At 39.4% G+C, this 20,304-nt stretch overlaps 1 protein-coding gene across 1 annotated transcript; it reads left to right on the plus strand.

Moving 5' to 3' along the window:
- Positions 1–1,007: 1,007 nt before the first annotated feature.
- Positions 1,008–9,726, plus strand: Fam72a (family with sequence similarity 72 member A). The gene is made up of 4 exons (XM_048357036.1): positions 1,008–1,217; positions 3,907–3,984; positions 5,483–5,607; positions 9,384–9,726. The coding sequence occupies exons 1-4, from the start codon at positions 1,066–1,068 to the stop codon at positions 9,476–9,478; spliced, it is 450 nt and encodes a 149-aa protein (XP_048212993.1). The 5' UTR covers positions 1,008–1,065; the 3' UTR covers positions 9,479–9,726.
- Positions 9,727–20,304: the final 10,578 nt, after the last annotated feature.

The following is a 20,304-nucleotide window of genomic DNA, read 5'->3' on the forward strand; positions in this document are numbered from 1 at the left end:
TTTTAGCCAATAGGGAGTAGAGACCAGCGGGGCTGTGGAACGTCTTCCAATAAGAAGCGCACAGGGCGTGTCCTTCTAATATCACCGGGATGGGAGGAGGGTTTGCCGGGATCTCCAGAGGCCGGCCAATGAGCTTGAAGGCGGGGCCAAATTTGACCAACCAGAAACCCGATCTGATCTCGGCACCGTTACTGGGGTGGGGTCTACGGCCCCCACGCCACTCAGCGCGGGCCAGAGGAAGGGCTCTCCAAGACCTACCAATGCGGAGCATGGGCGAACTCTAGTTTCTCCCAATCGCCGCGCGGCGCTGGCAATTCAAACTGACAGCGGGTTGGAGAAACCCAGAAAGCGGAAGAGGGTTTAAAAAAAAAAGAGAGAGAAAATTCCAGCGTGTTCGGTGACCAACTCCAGCCCCGTCTGACCCCTCACTGGCGACCTCTGCCCCACCACACCCACACCACACCGGCTGCGGCCCTGAGGGAGACCTGAAGGCACCTGGGGCGGCGCGAGAGCGGCGGGAGGGAGGCCGCGAGGGAACCCGCGCGAGCCCGCTGCGTGCTGCGCCGGCCGGGGACGCCGGGAACGGGGTCAGCGGGGCCGCGGGGCCGGGCGAGGGGAAGGCTCTTAGGGGCAGGGGGAGGAGAACCGGAGGTCATCCTGGTGGATGGAGTCCGGGGTTGGAGAGCTCTGGAAGAGAGGAGGCGTGGGCCCGGGAGGGGGAGGGCCTTGGCCTTGAGGCTGGAAATCGCTTTAAATCTCCAGTGAGGGGCGGTCGGACCCGCCCCTGGGAAATGCTGGAGGGGAAAGGCTCCACAGCAAGCCCGGGTTCCCCGGGTTCAAACGGGGCCAAGTTTGCTTTTCCTCCCACCCCACCACCCACCCATCCACTAGGTCCCACTCAATAAATACCACTTTGACCCTAACACCGGGAAAGCAAGGAAGGATTTCATGGCCTGAGACTTGGTTTTGTTTTTTGTTTTTGTTTTTTTTAAGCCAAGGGGAAATAAAAAAAGAAGCGTGCTTGCCCTTCTTCCAAGCCCCACGCCCCGTCCTCCGTGGGACGCCATGTCTACCAGCAGTTGTAGTTTCAAGAACCGATGCGTGTCCATCCTGTGTTGCAAATTCTGTAAGCAGGTGCTCAGCTCTCGGGGGATGAAGGCTGTTTTGCTGGCTGATACTGACATAGACCTTTTCTCTACAGACATCCCTCCTACCAAGTAAGTTGAGGTGTGGTAGCCGGCAAACTAAATGGGAAGTGTTTGTATGCTTTGGATTTCTGGAAGTCAACTGGAGATGATTATTATTTGGGGGGGGGGGGGTGTTCCAGCCACTCCCAACAGTCTGATGATCCCCTTGGACTCTGTCTTAAGTGGGCAGACTGTCTGGACAAAGTCCGTGCTTTAGCCCAAGTGGGAAGTACTAATGTCATGTTTGTAGTCCAAGTACAGTCACATGGCCACGCCAGCCCTTAAGTTAGATCCCTGGCACAGTGCCTGGTCCAGCCATCCTATCTGAATGAATCAAGACCCCAGGTACATTCAGGCAAGATTTTCTTCCCAGTTGGAGACAAGGAGTCATCTTTCTCCATAAAGTTCTACACTAAAATACATCATACTTTTCTACCATTATTTGCCATGAATAAGTTAGTTCAATTGTCAATGGAACTCAACATTCTTTTCTCAGATCTCCTTCTCTCTCCCTCCTCTCCTCCTTTTTTTCCCCCACCTCTTTCTCAATTATTCTTCCCCTCTCCCTCAATGACCAAGAGTTTGATATTGATGGTACCCAAAATTGGAAATTTACCATTAAGAGAATCCTTTTTGGGCTGGGAATATGGCCTAGTAGCAAGAATGCTTGCCTCATATACATGAAGCCCTGGGTTCAATTCCTCAGCACCACATATACAGAAAAAACCAGAAGTGGCACTGTGGCTCAAGTGGTAGAGTGCTGGCCTTGAGAAAAATGAAACCAGGAACAGTGCTCAGGCCCTGAGTCCAAAGCCCAGGACTGACAGAAAAAAAAAAAAAGAACAAAAATGGCTCAGAGAATCCTTATCCTCCTCCCCCCAAAGCCTATTTTTTATGTAACACATCAATTTGCATAACTAAGTCCTTTTAAAATCTGTTTTCAGTCCCTCTCCACTTTGGAATCTAAAGTCCTTAAAATTTGCTTCCTATTTAATAAAACAGTCATTTTATTTGACTTATTATTACTGACCTTTATTTGGCCCCTAAAGGTACTTTTCCTTCCATAATCAATATGTATCCTGCATAATTTTCAAAATAGCGTTCTTTATTAAAATGAAACTATCTAAAATACGAATTCTCCAAATCTTTGGCTACCCACTTGGAAGGAAGCAAACTAATAGCCATAATTTGTTTAAAATGAAGATAATAATAGTAATTATTGAAACTTTTAATATCTATCCAAATAAACCTGTAGGATGAAGATCCCCATTGAAATCTTTTATTCATTGGCGTAAGTATAGCCATAGCTAACTGTAGTCTACCACATTTTTTGCAGAGATAAATGGGTTAATATTTTAAGTTGATATGTGAGATAAAAGATAAAAGAGATACTAGATGATAAATCATAAAACCTACTGTTGTAAAGGTTGTATGATTTACTGTCTAGAGCGTTTCTCTTTTTAGTAGCACATACTCACAAATTTTAAAATAATTAACCCATTCATCTTGACAATAGCAATGGTAAATGACAATCAGTCTTATGGAAGGCTCAGAAAGGTGAATATATTACAGTTTAGGCTAGTCTAGAACAAAATAAGGTCATTTTATTATTTCTATTTTTGTTTGTTTGTTTGCCTGTCCTAGGACTTGAACTCAGGGCCTGAGCACTGTCCCTGAGCTTCTTTATGCTCAAGGGTAGCACTCTGCCACTTGAGCCACAGTGCCACTTCTGGCTTTTTCTGTTTATGTAGTACTGAGAAATAGAACCCAAGGTTTCATGCATGCCAGGCAAGCACTCTACCACTAAGCCACATTCCTAGCCTTAATTTTATTATTTCTATTTTGTTGGAATTATAATAGCAGTGGGTTAATATGCTAAGATATATATGATTCAATGAATATGTAAAATATTTTAAGTGAAAGTTTTGCCAGATATTTATAGTCAACTCACAAATACTAATTGACTCACAAAATATTCTGTACTTCTATTTCAGCTATATAATTTATAAAATGTGTGCCAAATCACAAAAGTACATTTGATGGTGAGAATGTAGAGCCATGAGAACCCTTGCACACCCTGGGGATGTAAAATGGTGTGGGTCCTGTGGAAAACAGCATGGCAGTTTCTTTGATAATTAAACACAGAATTGCCATATGATCTGGTAGTTCCGCTTCTGGCATATACCCAAAAAAGTTCAAAGCAGCATCGTGCAATGATGTTTCCTTGTAGCAGCTTTATTGGTTATAGCCAAGCAATAGAAACTATCTAAATATCAATTGACGCATCACATAAATGGAACACAAAATATGGTTTTATATATATATATATATATATATATATAACCATATAATTCATCCTTAAAAGGAAAGAAATCTTGTCACATATTATAGTGGTAGTAAACCTTAAGCCTATCACGCTAAGTGAAACACACCAGTCACAAAAAGACAAATACTGTGGATTCTACATGTATTAAGTAGTCATATTCATAGAAACAGAAAGTACAGTGGAGCTGGGGAGGGGAAATGGGGAGTTGTTATGTAATGCCTATAGAGTTTCAGTTTTGCAATAGAAGAAAGGGATGGAGATTTCTTGCACAATAATGTGACTATATTTAACACTTTTGAGTTATGCACTTAAAAATTAAGATGGTAAATTATGTCATCATGTGGCCACAATTAAAACATTTTAAGTATATTTGTAAACTTTTTTGTTCTGTAGTGCAGTGGACTTCATTGGAAGATGCTATTTCACAGAAATCTGCAAATGTAAACTGAAGAACATAGCCTGTTTAAAATGGTAATTTGTGGCAGTATTCTGGATAGCCTGGGTCTGGAAGATGGATGTTGTCACCAAAGTAAGAAGAAAGGTTCAGTGGGCTGTAACGAGCACTGATATAACCCATGCAATGAGCCATTGAAAAACCATTTGTTACTTACAGCTATTTATAAAAGGGCCTTGAGATAGATACTTCACATTTGTATATGATTTTGTAATTTTTCACAATACACTCAGGTGGCTGCTTTTTTTTCAGAATAAAACAATGGATGTAGTCTAGAAGAAAACAGTAGGATTTTGTCATAAAAATCAGATTTGAACTCTGATCCTATCTTTATTCTTCATGTGATCTTAAATAAATTCCTCTTCTCTCTTTCCACTCCTCCCCTCTCTTCTTCACTCCCTTCCTCTCCTCCCCATATATCCCCACAACAAATGATAGCTCCATGAAAACAAGGACTTAAGTTTGTACATTGCTGGATTTCTACCACCTAGACAATATTTGGCTCAATAACAATAAATTAAGTGAGCAGATGAATGGACAAATGGATAGGGGTAATAAAGTCATAGATTTACTCTTGGAGTATATATAGTTTTGCAAATAATAGTTGTAGTCTAAGAACAACTTTCATTTTTATTTATTTGCCTTGGAGCAGATTATGATTTGAAGACATATTTTAGGTGGTTAGTACCTATTATAGTATTCCTTACAGGAATTTACAGAGTGACTGACTCCCACATCTCACTGGCTAAAACCAAGCTATAGTAAGTACTTTTACAATTCAAAAATATAAACAGTTCATGACATCATTTTTAAAAATACAAAAATATCCCCTGTGTGTTTACTCCATTTAGCATATGACAAGCTAGTAAAAAAAAATTTGTGCAAGACTGAGGTACTTTAAGATCAGCTGGATAATACTGAAGACAGTAAAAACTTTTTCAACTTTCTCTAAAGGCTGATGATTTGCTTTATTTCTGAATTCCTTCAAAAACACTGAAACTAAAATTAGAGTGGCCAGCTTGTGTTTAGTTTACAGGGCCTCATGCTGTCTTCCTACTTCTCCATCTGTTAGAACATTTTTATGTTCTGGCATAGAACTAGAACATGGAAGAACCAACCTTGCCACAATCCTGGGGTTAGAAAAATTCTCTACCTCTAGATAAGGCTTTATTTCATGTATTTTTGTCTGTATAGCATATTGATTTGGGGCACTTGACAGAACAAATCACAACCTTCTATTTGTCCTTTACAGAACTGATCACAACCAGAAGCTAGCTTCCAAGGACAGAATACCAAAGTAATAGCAAAGATCTGTTAGTATTGTTTCACTTAGCTTGCAGACCAAAGTTCCCAGTTGATAGTAGAACTGTAACTGTTATCAGAATAAATCCCATTCCAAAGATCCCAGTGATAGAGATTGTGCAGAAGAAATTATGTCTAACTTATTGAAATTAGTATGAAATTGCTTCTATGGACCAAGTACTACATGGTATCTAATAACACTTTCTTTTGTAGTGGGAACATTGTAGGTTACCACGTGATTGCTCCATGTAGTCCTTGCCTTCTTTCCTGCAACAATGGACACTTCTGGATGTTCCACAGCCAAGCAGTTTATGGTATTAACAGATTAGACTCCACTGGTAAGAAATCACTGACCCTCCTCTGTCACATTTCTCTGTCAATACCTGAGAAGAACTCCCAAGACTGTTACTGAATTCCTATGAAACCTTCACAGCTAGATTGGATCAGCCAGAGTGAAATGTCAATCTTTTTTTTTTCATTAATTTATGAAAACTCTTAGCCAGAAATCAAAACTCTGTGTTCATAATTGTATGTAAAAGCTTCAAATTTATTTGTATTGTTTCTTCTTCCCTTCTTTTCTTCTTCCCTTCTTTCTTTTATCCTTTCTTCTTTCCTTCCTCCTTTCCCCTGGCCTTCCTTTTTTTCTTTTCTTTTTTGTTCTCTTTTCCTTTGCTTTTTCTTTTCTTCTCTTTTCATTTGGCATAGTCTAGCTACATAGTTCAAGCTGGCCTCCTTACCCTCCTGCCTCAGCCTCCCAAGTGTTGCCACCATGCTCGACTTTTTGGTCTTTTTAAGTTAATGTTTTAATTTCCCTAAACTACTACCTTGATAAATATTACAATGCCAGAGAAATTTTGAAGATTTTATATATGGTAGTTTTGTGTGTGTGTGTGTGTGTGTGTGTGTGTGTGTGTGTGTGTAAAAAGAGAGACTGGGGGAGTGGGAGGGTGAGAAGAGGAACGATTGCCTTTGGTAGTTCTTCACTAAAGATAAATATTTTGATATCTATATCAATAAGTTATATTGAAATTAGTCACAAGGTGTAGTGCTAATTATTTTTGTAAGAAAATATGGTATCAATACGTGTTCTATGTTCTGGTTATGGGACACGTGTTCCCAATGTCTATTATCTCTTTATCCATCACACCAAGTTGATGTTGTGGATAACAATCTCATTTATCACTGATACTCTCATGGTTTTTATTGTATGTTTCTGCTTTGGCACTTAAAATATTCCTTTTAAAAAATATATGATTTGCATGGACAAACCAAAAGATCACGAATTGCAAAATAGGTTGTCCTTTTTTTAAAAAAACCTTTCAGTTATGTTTGAGTTTTTTTGTTGGTTTGTTTGGTTTTGTCAGTTGTGGGGCTTGAACTCTGGGCCTGGGCACTGTCCCTGAGCTCCTCAGCTGAAGGCTAACACTCTACCACTTGAGCCACAGTGCCACTTTCAGTTTTCTGGTGGTTAATTGGAGATAGGCGTTTCACAAACTTTCTTCCCTAGGCTGGCTTTGAACCTCGACCCTCAGAGCTCAGCCTCCTGAGTAGCTAAGATTACAGGCTTGAGCCACAGGCACCCGACTATGTTTGAGTTTTTAATAGACTTTTTTTTCTCTTTTTTTTTTTTTGGCCAGTCCTGGGGCTTGGACTCAGGGCCTGAGCACTGTCCCTGGCTTCTTTTTGCTCAAGGCTAGCACTCTGCCACTTGAGCCACAGCGCCACTTCTGGCCGTTTTCTGTATATGTGGTGCTGGGGAATTGAACCCAGGGCCTCATGTATGTGAGGCAAGCACTCTTGCCACTAGGCCATATCCCCAGCCCACACTTTTTTTTCTCTTAATCACCTGAGATTCATCTGGGATCTCAATCCATCATTTAGGGATCTTAAGATTCTGTATGTTATGACCATTTTCAAGCAAAGACTCTTCTGAGTTCCTCTAATGAGATATAAGCTCCTAATTTAGGCCTTTGGTTTTATGTTTGTGTTGTTTATGGGATACATTAAAGCAAGTTTCTGCTTTGAAACAGTTTTTCCTGCTCCACAGGATTCAAAACACAGAGTAGAGATTTTTCAGTTTTGATTTACATTTTAATAGTGGTCAATTTTTTCAAAGATAAAAGCCCAGCATTCTTCATTTGCTTGAATCTAATCCATGAGAAACAGATGTATCAGAGGATTTCCTTCCTCCCTTCTTAACAGAGAAAGGAAGGTGGTGCTTCTATCAGATTCAATCTCCTAGTTTATTTTTTCTCCTTTGAACCAATTGTACTGAGCTGCTTCATGGCTCCTAAGCATTAACCCCAAGAATATCAGACTTCTCCTTTGTAATTCTAATATTGTAGTTTAGTGTAAGATTTTATAAGAGAGAAGTTGGAGGGTTTGGGTGGTACTGGAGCTTGAACACAGGGCTTCAAGCTTACTTCAACTTTCTTGAACTGCTAGCACTCTACCACTTGGCCAAACCTCCATCCCTGCTCTTTTTTTTTTTTTTTTTCTGTCCCGGGGCTTGAACTCATGGCCTAGGCACTGTCCCTGAGCTTCTTTTGCTCAAGGCTAGTACTCTACAACTGGAGCCACAGCACCACTTCCAGCTTTTTCTGTGTATGTGGTACTGAGGAATGGAACCCAGGGCTTCACACATGCTAGGCAAGCACTCTACCAGTCAGCCACATTCCCAGCCCCCTGCTCTTTTTAACTGGCTATTTTGGAGATAAGTCTCAGACTTTCCTGCCCAGGCTGTCTTTGAACCTGGTCCTCTGGGGCTCACAGTCCTGAGTAGCTAGGATTACTGGTGTGAGCCACTGGCACATCACTAGAAGAGGGATTCTAATGACTTTGGAACTGTCCTTAAGTTACCTGAGTCAGTAACATTAAATGAATACATATACAAGTTGTTTTAAAAAATCCGAGAATGTCTAGACTGACAAAGATCCAAGAGTTCTGTGTTCTAACCTAGACTTCATATAGGGATCTGATTTCTCAGAATTTTCCCAGGAGACATGGAAAATCTCTAGGATTTGGGCAGCTGGCCTCAGAGTCAGCGTCTTCACTTCTCCACTTACCTAGATTTGGGCCTAGTAAGTCCTTCAATCCTGTCAGCTCCTCAGTGCACTATTACCAGAAGCAAATCACAATCTATTCTTAGAAATAGGATGAAGGAGCTATTTTTTTTTTTTTTTTTTTGGCCAGTCCTGGGCCTTGGACTCAGGGCCTGAGCACTGTCCCTGGCTTCTTCTTGCTCAAGGCTAGCACTCCGCCACTTGAGCCACAGCGCCGCTTCTGGCCGTTTTCTGTATATGTGGTGCTGGGGAATCGAACCTAGGGCCTCGTGTATCCGAGGCAGGCACTCTTGCCACTAGGCTATATCCCCAGCCCCTATTTTTTTTAAATAATCAAAAATTCAAACAAAGATTATGGAAAAAAACATGATAGACATCTATATAACTAGTATCATTGAATATCATTTGCTAACATTTTGTAATTAGATTGCAATATCTCTCTCCAATAAGAGAGTTATTGTTCACTATGTTTCAGCAGTGTAACACCTACATCTTTATCATGTCCCCTTGGCCATCTGTGCAAAATAGGCAGCTAGAGGAAAGGATGAGGGTGATAGTCTGTATTTGCTATGTGTACATAAAGTCACACAAGGATTACAGTTCATATTATAACTGGCTTCGGACCCCTTTTTTTTAACTAGAAAAAAATAGCTCCAGATACTGATATGCTTATTGAAGAGATGAAGAGACTTATTCAGGACTGGGCCTGAGACACTTAATCTAAAAGAATCTTGTAGGATCTTTATTCTTAAGTCATTAGGATAGAGAATTACCGGTGAAGAATGACCAGGGAAGACGGACACAGTAAAGATGAACTCTTGAGATCTTTTTGAGTTCTAAGATGCTAAAAGTCCAGCTCTTGCTTGAAGTAGTTTAAACACTATTTCTTAGGTGGCTAATATTCATTGCATTTGTAATCCATCCGTTGATAATTCTTCTCCTCATTGTTAGCACTGTGATTTTTATAAGAATTTTATCATATAAACTCTTGTATATCATGTTCTGAATTATAATAGTAATCACTAAATAATGTTATGACCTTTTCTTTCCAGGTATAAACTCCCTACTTTGGGGTAATTTGCCAGAGACAGAAGAGAACACAGATGAAGATGTGTTAGATATTTCAGCAGAAGAATGTATTCGATGAATGGAATTATGATATATAATATTTTATAATAGTTTTTTCCTATTTAAAAATATGTTAATAGATTAACTAAAATTGCTAGTAAGGATTTTCCAGTGATTTATTTTTTCTTTCCCTCTCTCTCCCATTCTTTCTTCTTTCTTTCCCTCCTTCCTTTTGAAAGCTAAACTGGACCTTTGTTGATTTATTTATTTGCTGTCTTAAATTAATTCCTTCCATTTAATTTAAATCAATAAAGTTTTTCTTTTCTGCCACTGCTTCCTTTCCTCCAGCCTTCATATTCTTAACTTCAGATAGAAGATTTTTCACATGTCACTCAGCTACCTCCCAATCAGGAGAGTTTTTCTAAACACTTGATGCCAGCTACCGCTGACATTTACATTCCTCAGTAAGAACATTAGTGCCCACTTGTATATCAACCACACATGTATCAGTCTCAACTAAGTATTAACAGAGGCTTTAAAAGAAGAGCAGGCAGTTAGGTTGTCATGGATACTGACTATCATATGTTACACTGGTGATAACTTGTTTAACATAGAGCAGGATTTGTGAATCAGCTTACGAATAAATTAAAACTTTAAAATAGATGAGGAATTATTTTGATTCCTTGATGTTAGACAAATGAGTTTGTCAGACATTTATCAGCATATACTGTTTACCAGGGTTATTTATTTACATTTTTCTGAAACCATGATGGATTGTATGATGAAAGCCAAATATACTAAACCTTCATCTTTGAGATTTCATTCCCCAGGGCTATCTCTGTAAATAGCAAATGACATGAGTAGTCTCAGCCCAAACACTAAAATTGAAGGGAAAAAAACCTAAATGTTAAGCCATTGTACATCATAAAGCATTTTTTCATTATTTTAGGCTGCATTCAGAGACATATAGGGATAGTGCTGGTTTTATGTAATGCTAAAGTCAATGTATCTCCTTAGCAAATATCTCAGTTGTAGGTATTGTGTCCATGTGGATGCCAAAGTATATTTGAGCTGTAGCTTTATAAATAAAATTGCTTCTAAAAATAACCATCTTTCCTTTCATTTTTTTGTTATGCCCACTTACCTTACCTAAAAATATAGAGATAGTATTAAAAGTATAGAATACAAAGGCTAGAGGTTATTGCATACTAACCATGTTCCAAGCAATGTTCTAAGTACTTTACAAATCTAACTCACCTTACACAAACCCATGAAGTAGCCACCATTATGTTCCCTTTTACTGATAAAACAGGTGAGACAGAGAGGTTAAGTAATTTGTCTGACAGAGTAACCAGACAGAGGAGCAGAACAAACTCAGCCTGACTCCAGAACTCCCACTCCTAATCATGCTGACCCCCCTGAGCTCCTCAGACATGAATCAGTCATAATCTGACTTAGCTGGGTAGCTAACTACCTTAAGTAACCTTGGGGAAGACACGTGATGAATTTGAGCATTGAACAAAACTCTAATTTACTTGGTGTTGAGACAAAAGAGACTTATAGGCACTGAAAGAATCATTTACTGTAAACTAGAAAGAAAGGTGCTACAGGAAATGCTGTTGCTGACATCCATAAAATGCTTCTTGGAGTCTTTCATACTGACCCAGAGCACTGACAGGTCATCCAAAGAATGAAAGGAGCATCCTTAGTAAAGTTTGATTTGGGATTTTTTTTTTCTTTAGCCTCTCTTAAATTCTTGTTCTGGAATAAAGTGGACCTATAGATAAGACAAATACTAAGGTGATAGTACCTTGTATATCTTCAGTTAACTTGTTCATTTAGAGAAGAGGAATTTAATGCTGAAGTTAAAATACAAGGTTAACATTCATTAGAATTCATCTGGTTTCTGTTCAGCTCAGGCCTTCAAAGGCCATGGGCTGACTGAGGGGCTCTTTGAAGAGCAAAAGCAAGACAGAGGTTCACTGATTGAAGCAAGCCCCAAATGTGATTCTAGTCCAGCTGGACAATATTTCAAATTACTCAGCTATTTTTAGCTGACTGGGTTACAAGAAAGTCCATTTTAAGTAGCAAATGGATTGACAAATTTTTATCTAGCAAAATCTGTTCCTGACACTGATTTTTAATAAAAGCAAATTCCATACACTTTAGTAATACCAAATACAGAATGACACATGTATGTAGGTTTAGTAAGTGCTTTTTAGTCCTATCATAAGCCCAAGGCCAAAAAGAAAAAACAAACTCCACATACACTTAATATTGGGTTCAATAAACACACTACAGGGTGGCAAGAATGATACAATGAGCTGCTCACTTGACTTCAGGAGAACTCAGGGAGTTGGGGAGAGGATCTAATTCATCACATCAAGTGAGTTAACAAAGGATGTTTAAAGTGCTACTACTCTACAGATGAAAGAACAATCCTGAGTAGCAGGCATGAGTGGGGGTTGAAAAACCTACAGAGAAGAAATGATACTTGAGACAGGCTTTGAAGCACAGGACTTTGCCAGCCTGGATGAGAATTTGGGACAGAGGACAGTGCAAACAAATGGATGGGGCTTTAAAGGACCTTGATTAGATAGGAAATGTTAAAGTAGTCCCCCATGCCTTCCAAGATAAGCATTAAGAAATTAGTTAGAGGACCAAAGTAACAAGGAAGGCTAAGATCACAATTTAAAGACTATAGTAGGGGGAAGGGGGAGGGGGGTATGAGGGACAATGTAACAAACAGTACAAGTAATGTATCCAATGCCAAATGTATGAAACTAACCTCTCTGTACATCAGTTTGATAATAAAAATTTGAAAGAAAAAAAAAAGACTATAGTATGCCATTGTAAGTTCAGACTTAATCGAGGAGCAATGTAGAGTTATTGAAGTTCTCCGTTTTGTTAGGTTTTTATGCCAGAGCCTCACGTTCTCATTGGCTTTTTCACACAAGGGTGCCGCTCTACCACTTGAGTCACACCTCCATTTCTTTGCTGGTTAGCTGGAGATAAAATGTCTCATGGACTTTTCTGTATGAGCTGACTTTAAACCATGATCCGCACATCTCAGCCTCCTGAGTAGCAAAAAAGCATGACAGGAGTGAACCCCCAGTGCCCAGTGAGAGTTCCTGAAGATTTTTAAGCAGGGAAATATAATCAGATTTACAACAAAAGCTCTGACAGAGTGTTATCCCATTTAGCTTTTCTAATGTCCTTACTTTGAGGCACTTAACAAGTTGATTGTGGAAATTATATTTATTGCCTTTGTCCTAAGGACCTGTGTTATTTTTGTCTCTCTTGGAAGCTGCGGTCTACAGTAGGGCACTGCCTTTCCTTCCCTCTGCCTTTCTCCTTTCCATCTTGTCATTTCTGAAGTTCAAGGAAGGGACAATGAGTCATTACTTCACCAGCCATGGCTTTTTTTTCCTCTGTTACTTTATCTTTTTCCTCAAGCCAGTTTCCCAACCTCAAACTCTGGCTCTGTTTGCTGGCATCTTGGGTAGAGGCTAGTCTTAAAGCTATAATATTTTAACCTCTGGTTCTGAACATCAGGTCCTTAAATATTAGCAGTTAAGGAAGATTATCCAACAAAGAAGTGCTCTTTTGACCTCTGAGTCACATCTGACTGATTAAGAATAATCTATATTTGCCTTCCTTTGTTAAGGAAATATAATACATAAACATGACAGAAAACACAACTAATTAATCAGAACATAAATTGGGAGTGGAGGAGGGGATGGGGAGGATATAGATCGAATAGTCTTGCCTCAGTGGTAAGTTACTCTATGAAGGCTCTATTTTAACACTCATGCTTATAAAAGGAAATAGTTTTCCTTTTCTGCCTTTTTTTTTTTCAAACTTTAAAAACAGCCTAAACCATAGTTTCTTTCTTGCCTGGTATTGAGTGTGTGCCAAATCTACCCTAAACTGCACAGATGGAAAACATTAGTCTATGTCTGTGGTACCTCTGGGGTTGCATATTTTTAGTACTTAAATCTTCAGCTAAAGATTCTTTCTTCCTACATTCTCAAAGAATCATTTTATTGTCTGTCATTCAACAGACAAAGTCACTGAGATAAAAAATGAACAATATCACATTTTAAAAATCGATTGGGAATTTTCACATATCCTTTAAGTTAATCCACAGAATACCTTGAAAGCTATCATTCCCTCTTTATAAATCAAGAACCTCTTAGTCCCAATACCCAGGGGGGAAAAGATAAACTGGAATCTGAGTCTTCTTATTTTGGTTTAAGAATCTTTCCTACCTCCCTAAGCAATTCTAAACAAAGATCTATTTTTTCCTTTATTCGCTATGAAACTTAGGACACTTCCTATGCTAGTGCTTTTGGGTTTTAACTGACATCAATTAGTTGTACAAGTGGGTTTAGTTTTAATAAGTCACTTTTGCATGCAATGCTTCTTGAGCCCAATCACTCTTCTGTCATTCTTCCTCCTCTCCTTGCCCCTTCCCAAATCAACCTCAAGTTGCCTTGTTCTGTTTACACACATATATATATGAAATATTTTGTCTCTATTCACTATCCCTCCCCCTCCTCCTTTGTTTTCCCCCTTCCCACTTGTCTGGGATCAGACACGAAATGTTCTTTCTATTAGTATTTTATTGTTAAAATAAATGTTAATTGTTCAAAGTGGTTTCATCATGGTGTCTCATACTTGCATATACCATATTAGTCAGATTGATCTTACATAGCTATACATGTATGCCTATAGGATCCCGCATTGCTTAAATATATATTTATATTTTGTGCCTGACAATCACATATGAAGGAAAGTATGTGTCCTTTGTCTTTCTGAGCCTGAATTACTTCACTTAAATAAGAATGGTTTCCAGCTCTACCCGTATCTCAGAAAACAATATAAATTAATTCTTCTTTAGGGCTGAATGATATATCTTTATATGTATGTGTGGTAAACATAAGTATTTATATGTATAGTATAAATGTATATGTCTCAATAGTGAATTAAATGATAGACTTTTGCAAATCTCTCTAGTCTCTTTCTTATATACTTGTACTTAAAATCTATTATATGGATTTGGGGGAGGGTGCTTTGCCTTAAAAGAGCACTAGTGAATTTTCACAACAAGACTATGTATTTATGACAAGGAAAGCAAAAGCCGGTATTAAAGCCATGTTGAAATTTTACATTTTGAGGCCTGTGGAAGAGTGGGTTGATACATAGCTAATGATTAAGTGGATTGCCAAGTATGGGCACCTCTGAAGTTTGCCCATCAGAATGCATCTCTACACCTCCATTCACACAAACCACTTCCCCTGGAAGGGGGCCCATGACAAAAGTAGACATATGGGAATTATTCACTCAGGGAAAGTTGTACCGGGAATATCCAAACTGCTTGCTTCTTGTCTCTTTATCCTTGCCATAATTTTTCTACCCTGAAGGAACCACCTGCTATTATGGCTGTGACACCTGAAAAGCTTTCTGTATATTGCTGGAGATTGCTTGTACGTGGGTGGATTTTCAGGCTGTTCCACGGTATTTTTTTAATGTTACTTTTAAAGGAAATATTCTCAGAGACTGGAACATTGCCTTGTCTTATCAAAATTGCTCTGTAGCCTGTTCGCAAATACCCTAAAACACTGAGCTACAGATGGAATTCAGTAGAAGACATACTGAGCTAATTTCCTTTGTGTGACATTACGCAGAGAAATCAAGCTGTCAGCATCCTGAAGAATAAGCCTGCAAAGAGAGATGACAGCAAAAGCCATGGGAGGCAGGAATGATTAAAAACTGGGCCTTCAGGAGCTTCTGTCCACTCTCCAAATTCATTTTTTCTAATGAGAATTTATTACAAACAGATTCAGAAAGTTTGATTTGGGATAGTTGAATGGCAATAGTAACTGTAGCAAGCACTAGGCTGAAATAAATCTTCAATCCTAAATCTTTCTAGGTAGTGCAGAAATATACTCATGTAGAAAACTGACAGGAACACAGGGTTGTAGACACAGAACATCATACTCGGGCTAACTAGAGACCATCATCTCCATATCTTTATAAACCTTTTATTCAACCATTTATCCCATCGTCAATGAACATCCTTATCTGTGGGAACTTTCAGATGTTACACAGTGAAAAGAGAAAGAAAAAGAAAGACATCTTTCTGTGCCCTTTGGTGATGCATAAGCTACATTTTACGTCCTAGATTCCTTTGCAGCTAGAGGCTCAGACATAGTTTTCTTTTGCTAGCTGTATATACACACATGATCTTAGTTGCAGAACTAATGTGGGCAAAGGGCAGTATTACCCATTTATTTCCCATTTTGTTAATCTAAAATGACTCTGTGATTTGGCTCCTAAGCTCACGATAATGACTTCCGGATGCTTAATGACTAAAGTGATGTATTTCTGGAGCTAGGAAGTGATGGAGGCTTGTCAATGCTAGGTTCTAGATTATGGCACACAGAACAATTCCTCTGGCAGACTACTTCTGTAGTATTATTCTGGAGTCATTTCTACAGGCCAAGCCTCATACCTGACTGTTCAGCTCTCCAATAGTTGTGTAAATCCTAAATTTGTTGGCCCTTCAGTTATCTATTGTTGTCTGATACCCCCCCCCCAACAACAACAACTTTGTTTGGATGAGCAATTGTTTTTATCTCACCTGGCCTCTTGATTGTGGTAGACTGAAAAGTCCTAGATGGTTTCATTTACATGTCTAGGATTCAAGCAGGAATGCTTTGGATGCTGAGCCTGCTCACGCTACATGGCCTCCCACCATTTCAGTAATTAGCTGATTTTCAATGTGATAGCTGCGTTTTAAGAGGATGGAAACAAGAGCTTTGTCTGGTAGTCATACAGCATCACTTCTACTAAGCATTTACTTCCCATCTGTTGGTCAAAGTTAATCAGAGGACTAGCCTAGATTCAAATAGACTCCATTTCTTTATAGAAGCTATAGCAACATGTTGAAAAGGTTTTGGGGGAAGGATTATTGCAGCACCAATCTTTCATAACCATAATAAATCCTTTATCCTTATGAGACAAAAGAGTCTTCCTGCTGAGAAAAGGAGAAAGGATACAAGAAAAAAAAAGTGTCTACTCTCAAAGATAGGTATATTCTCCTTTACCCAGGTAGATGTCAAATGGTTTTACTTTATGAAGTAAAATCAAGAGCATGATCAATATTTCTTTCCTAGAAACATGTGTTTCTTGGTACCTGCTGGAGTGAACAATCACTAGCTTCCTTAATGTTTCAGGGATGGTTTACAAGAAGATGAGATAAAAAGCATAAGCTTAGGAGCCCACTGTAGATGTTACTTTCTGTTCTGTCCAAATTAATACAGATTAGGTCTGTATGAAGGGGGAAATGTCTACCACTGTTTATACCATCATTGACCTAAAATTTGATTGTTATTAACAGAAAATCTGTAAGCTCTCAAACACATAAATGCAAAGACATTTTCTTTTCTACCTCATCTGGAACTGTGGACCTAGTATGGCTGCTGGTAAAATCGCACAGATGCATTTGCCCCTTTTTGTAGTTCAGTGGCTGCAGGAACCATGTGCTGTGATGACCATACTAATCAAGTGTTAATTACTCCTGAGACTTTCCAAGGTCATGGCTGCAAAGTCAAAGCTGGGCTTTCTGTCTGATGTTAGATAGAACTCTATAATCCCAAGTGATGACTGAGTTGGAATCTATAGCAATTACTTGTGTCATGTGCTTTAATCAAGAGCACAGCTTACTATTATAACAAGTGTCCACACCCATTATGAAGCATTACTCAGACTCTATATCCCCAAGCCCCCACTGTGCCTACAAGAACCCGAGCTTCTGACCCACAGATGATTAAGTTGCTCCGATGAATCATCCCCAGCGGGGTGTGGGTAGCCTTCCCATTGGAGTCAGATTCTCACCTGTCTAGAAGGATGACAGAGCCCATGGGCCCAGCCAGAGGTCAAGTTATCTGCCTTGCTCTTCTGTTGGGTATCAATCTTCTGGCTGGCATCTGGTTGGTCAGCAATTAATTACTCTATTTAGCACATGCTTCTATTTATAAATATTCTTTCCAACCAAGCTTCAGCCCTAATCACCAATGATGTTGGTTGATTTTTCAGCCATCTTTGGTAAACTATTGTAGTAGAACATTGGTAGACTGAAAGTTGAGCAAAAGGTGACTAAGTCCTACTTGTTGTGTGACCTTGGGTATTTGTTTCGAAACAAAACAGTTGAGCAATATGTTTTCTGACATGCCTTCCAGCTCTAGTATTCTAGGATTCACTTTATTTTCTTCAGTAAGCTTCCAAATCATCTGCCAGAAGTAATTATATTTGTCTACCTGGACCACTGTGACAACACACTACTAATTAGGGTGATTTGAACCACAGAAATGTATTGCTTCATCTGGAGGCTAGAAGTCTGAAATCAAGGTATTGGCAGGTTGATCTTTTCTGAAAGCTGCAAGGGAGAAATTCGGTTTTGGGCTTCCCTCCGTGGCTCCTAGACAGCCATCTATTTACACATTGTGTCCTTCCTTTGTGCATGTGTGCTCCAAATGTTCCTTCCCTCTTTTATAAAGATGCCAGCTTATTAGATGGGGGCCTATTCTAGTGATGTTATTTTAGCTTTATGACCTCTATAAAGACCCTGCCTTCAAATAAGGTTAAATGAGGCACTGGGATTAGGAATTCAACATAGGAATATAAATTGAGTCAAAATCCAACCCTGAACAATCATTAAGTGTCAACTACAGATAAGAAATAAAGAACAATGATTTGATGAATTTTAAGAGTGTAAATTTGACATGGTTATGGTAGTGTAGAAGTAAATACATATTATTGAATTTATATTGTTTACTCTAATGCTTAAACTTAATCTTTATCTCCACATGTGGATTTTGTGTAACATCTAGCTCTAACTCCCATTGAACATGTCATTCTTAGATTTACTCTGCATTATTATGTCATTTTTATCTCCAGTTATTATTCAAAGGGTCAACCAAAAGTGTTAAGTAGATAGGCCACTATTTAATTGTATGACCCTGCTGAGATTTGATTGAGTTCGGTCGACAGGGGATATAATTATGAATGACATATGCTTTTCTGTGCTGATATGGGGCTCCTAATTATATAGTGCTGTTTCTATTTTTTTTTAAAAGGACAAGGGATACATTTGATTCTACTAATGCACAGGTAAACCTTTAGGTTTCACAGCAGTAAATGAAAGAGCTCAATCAATGTGAGCAATGACAGATTAGAGGTGGAACAGACTTGACAATAGTCAAAGAAAAAAATGACAGTTTAGAATTTCCAGCCAAGGTACATGCTTCTCATCGCTGGGCTCTCTAGCCTGCAATCCACTAGGTGGAGCAAAGGACTAGGAACTGCTAACCCAGAGCATCCATGAGCAAATGAAGACTCGTACTATAGCTATGCTTTTTCTCCTACCAAACCCAGACAAAGGCAGGGGTGGGGAGGAGAGAGAACAGGACTGAGTTTTTGAAACTGCTTAACATCAAATGTTTCCTGCTCATTAAAATGGACAGTAGCCCAAGGAATAAAAAAACCCAGATTTGCTGAGCTGGCCATGATTATTAAGTACATAGGAGGCACACCCATCTTGGACTATTTCCCCCTGGCTTAGCTCTCAGTACATATTTCCTTTCTGTTCTCACTGGTGGCAGATGGAATTTGGGACAGACCTCTTACCCAAGCTCCTGTAGTTAGCAGATCCCATGCTTAGATAATGTACCTCCTTTTTCCTGCCTACTTGAACCATTCCAAAGTTCTAGTGCCCACCTGGTTTCCATTTAAGTATGTTCTCCTCCATTTCAGGGCCCTGTATTCTAACACTTGGATCACAATCTTGTCTTTCTTTCTGCACTTGGGGGTGGTTAACTGAGCAGGAGCCAGGAACGTGGCTGATTCTTATTAGAAGACTTTGAGGATATAAAAGGAAACTCCTCATCTTCCTATTCGTTCATTGTCTCTTGGGCAGCAACCACTGTCTAGCGTTGTATCCAAATTTCAGGCATTAACTGTCAAATGTCTCCATCCAAATCAGTGGAAGACACTGTCTGTTTATTACCTTCATCATTCTATAACACACAAGTCTAAATACTTGCAGGAGGGAATTTGGTAAAGAAGGTGAGTTCTAAGCCTGAAGTTATTCAGTTTCTCATGCCTAGGATTCATGAAGGATAATCTACTGAAATGCTAATGTATTTGTCTTTTTCCTGTATTTTCTCTTCTCCTTTGGCTCTAAGCTGTCAACTTAAATAGGCCTTTAGATGATGTCTCAGAGTGTTTGTTTTGCTGAGTGATCATGCTGCCCACTGAAGAGAATGCAATTCATGGCTTCAAAGGCAGAAGGGGCAGGAAAGAAGACTTCTCAAGATTGCAAAGAAGTTTGTCAGCTAGGGTGAGAGTGGCAGGAGAGTGTTGGGCTGGTCCAGGTGACATCTCTATGGCAACCAGTGTAGACTGACAACTGCTGGGTCTCTGCCAAGCTTTGGTACCATGTCAAATTGTAGGATCTTGCACAAACTTTAGAGGAAGCTCCCAATAATGGCTGAAATCTCACCTTCCAATCAAGCTGAATGGGGACTCAGAGTAAGAGTTAAGTTACTTCCAATCAGGTAGATGGTTGGGCATGGTGGCGCACTCTTGTAATCCTATTCCAGAAGTAGAGATGGGAAGTTCATGGTTTGACACCATCTCAGACAAAAACAAGCTAAAAGTGAAAAGGACTGGAACTCTGGCTCAAGAGGAAGAGTGCTTGCCTAGGGCCCAGAGTTCAATTCTAGTACTGTGCATGCGTGCACACATACACATGAACTATGGAAGCGAGATATTACTGTTCTGGCTACTGTATAATGAAGAGTTCATCATGAAGGCTGGAGACTTCACAGGAGCAAAGTA

This window comes from Perognathus longimembris, chromosome 11, assembly GCF_023159225.1.
Source record: "Perognathus longimembris pacificus isolate PPM17 chromosome 11, ASM2315922v1, whole genome shotgun sequence".
Lineage (NCBI taxonomy): Eukaryota > Metazoa > Chordata > Mammalia > Rodentia > Heteromyidae > Perognathus > Perognathus longimembris.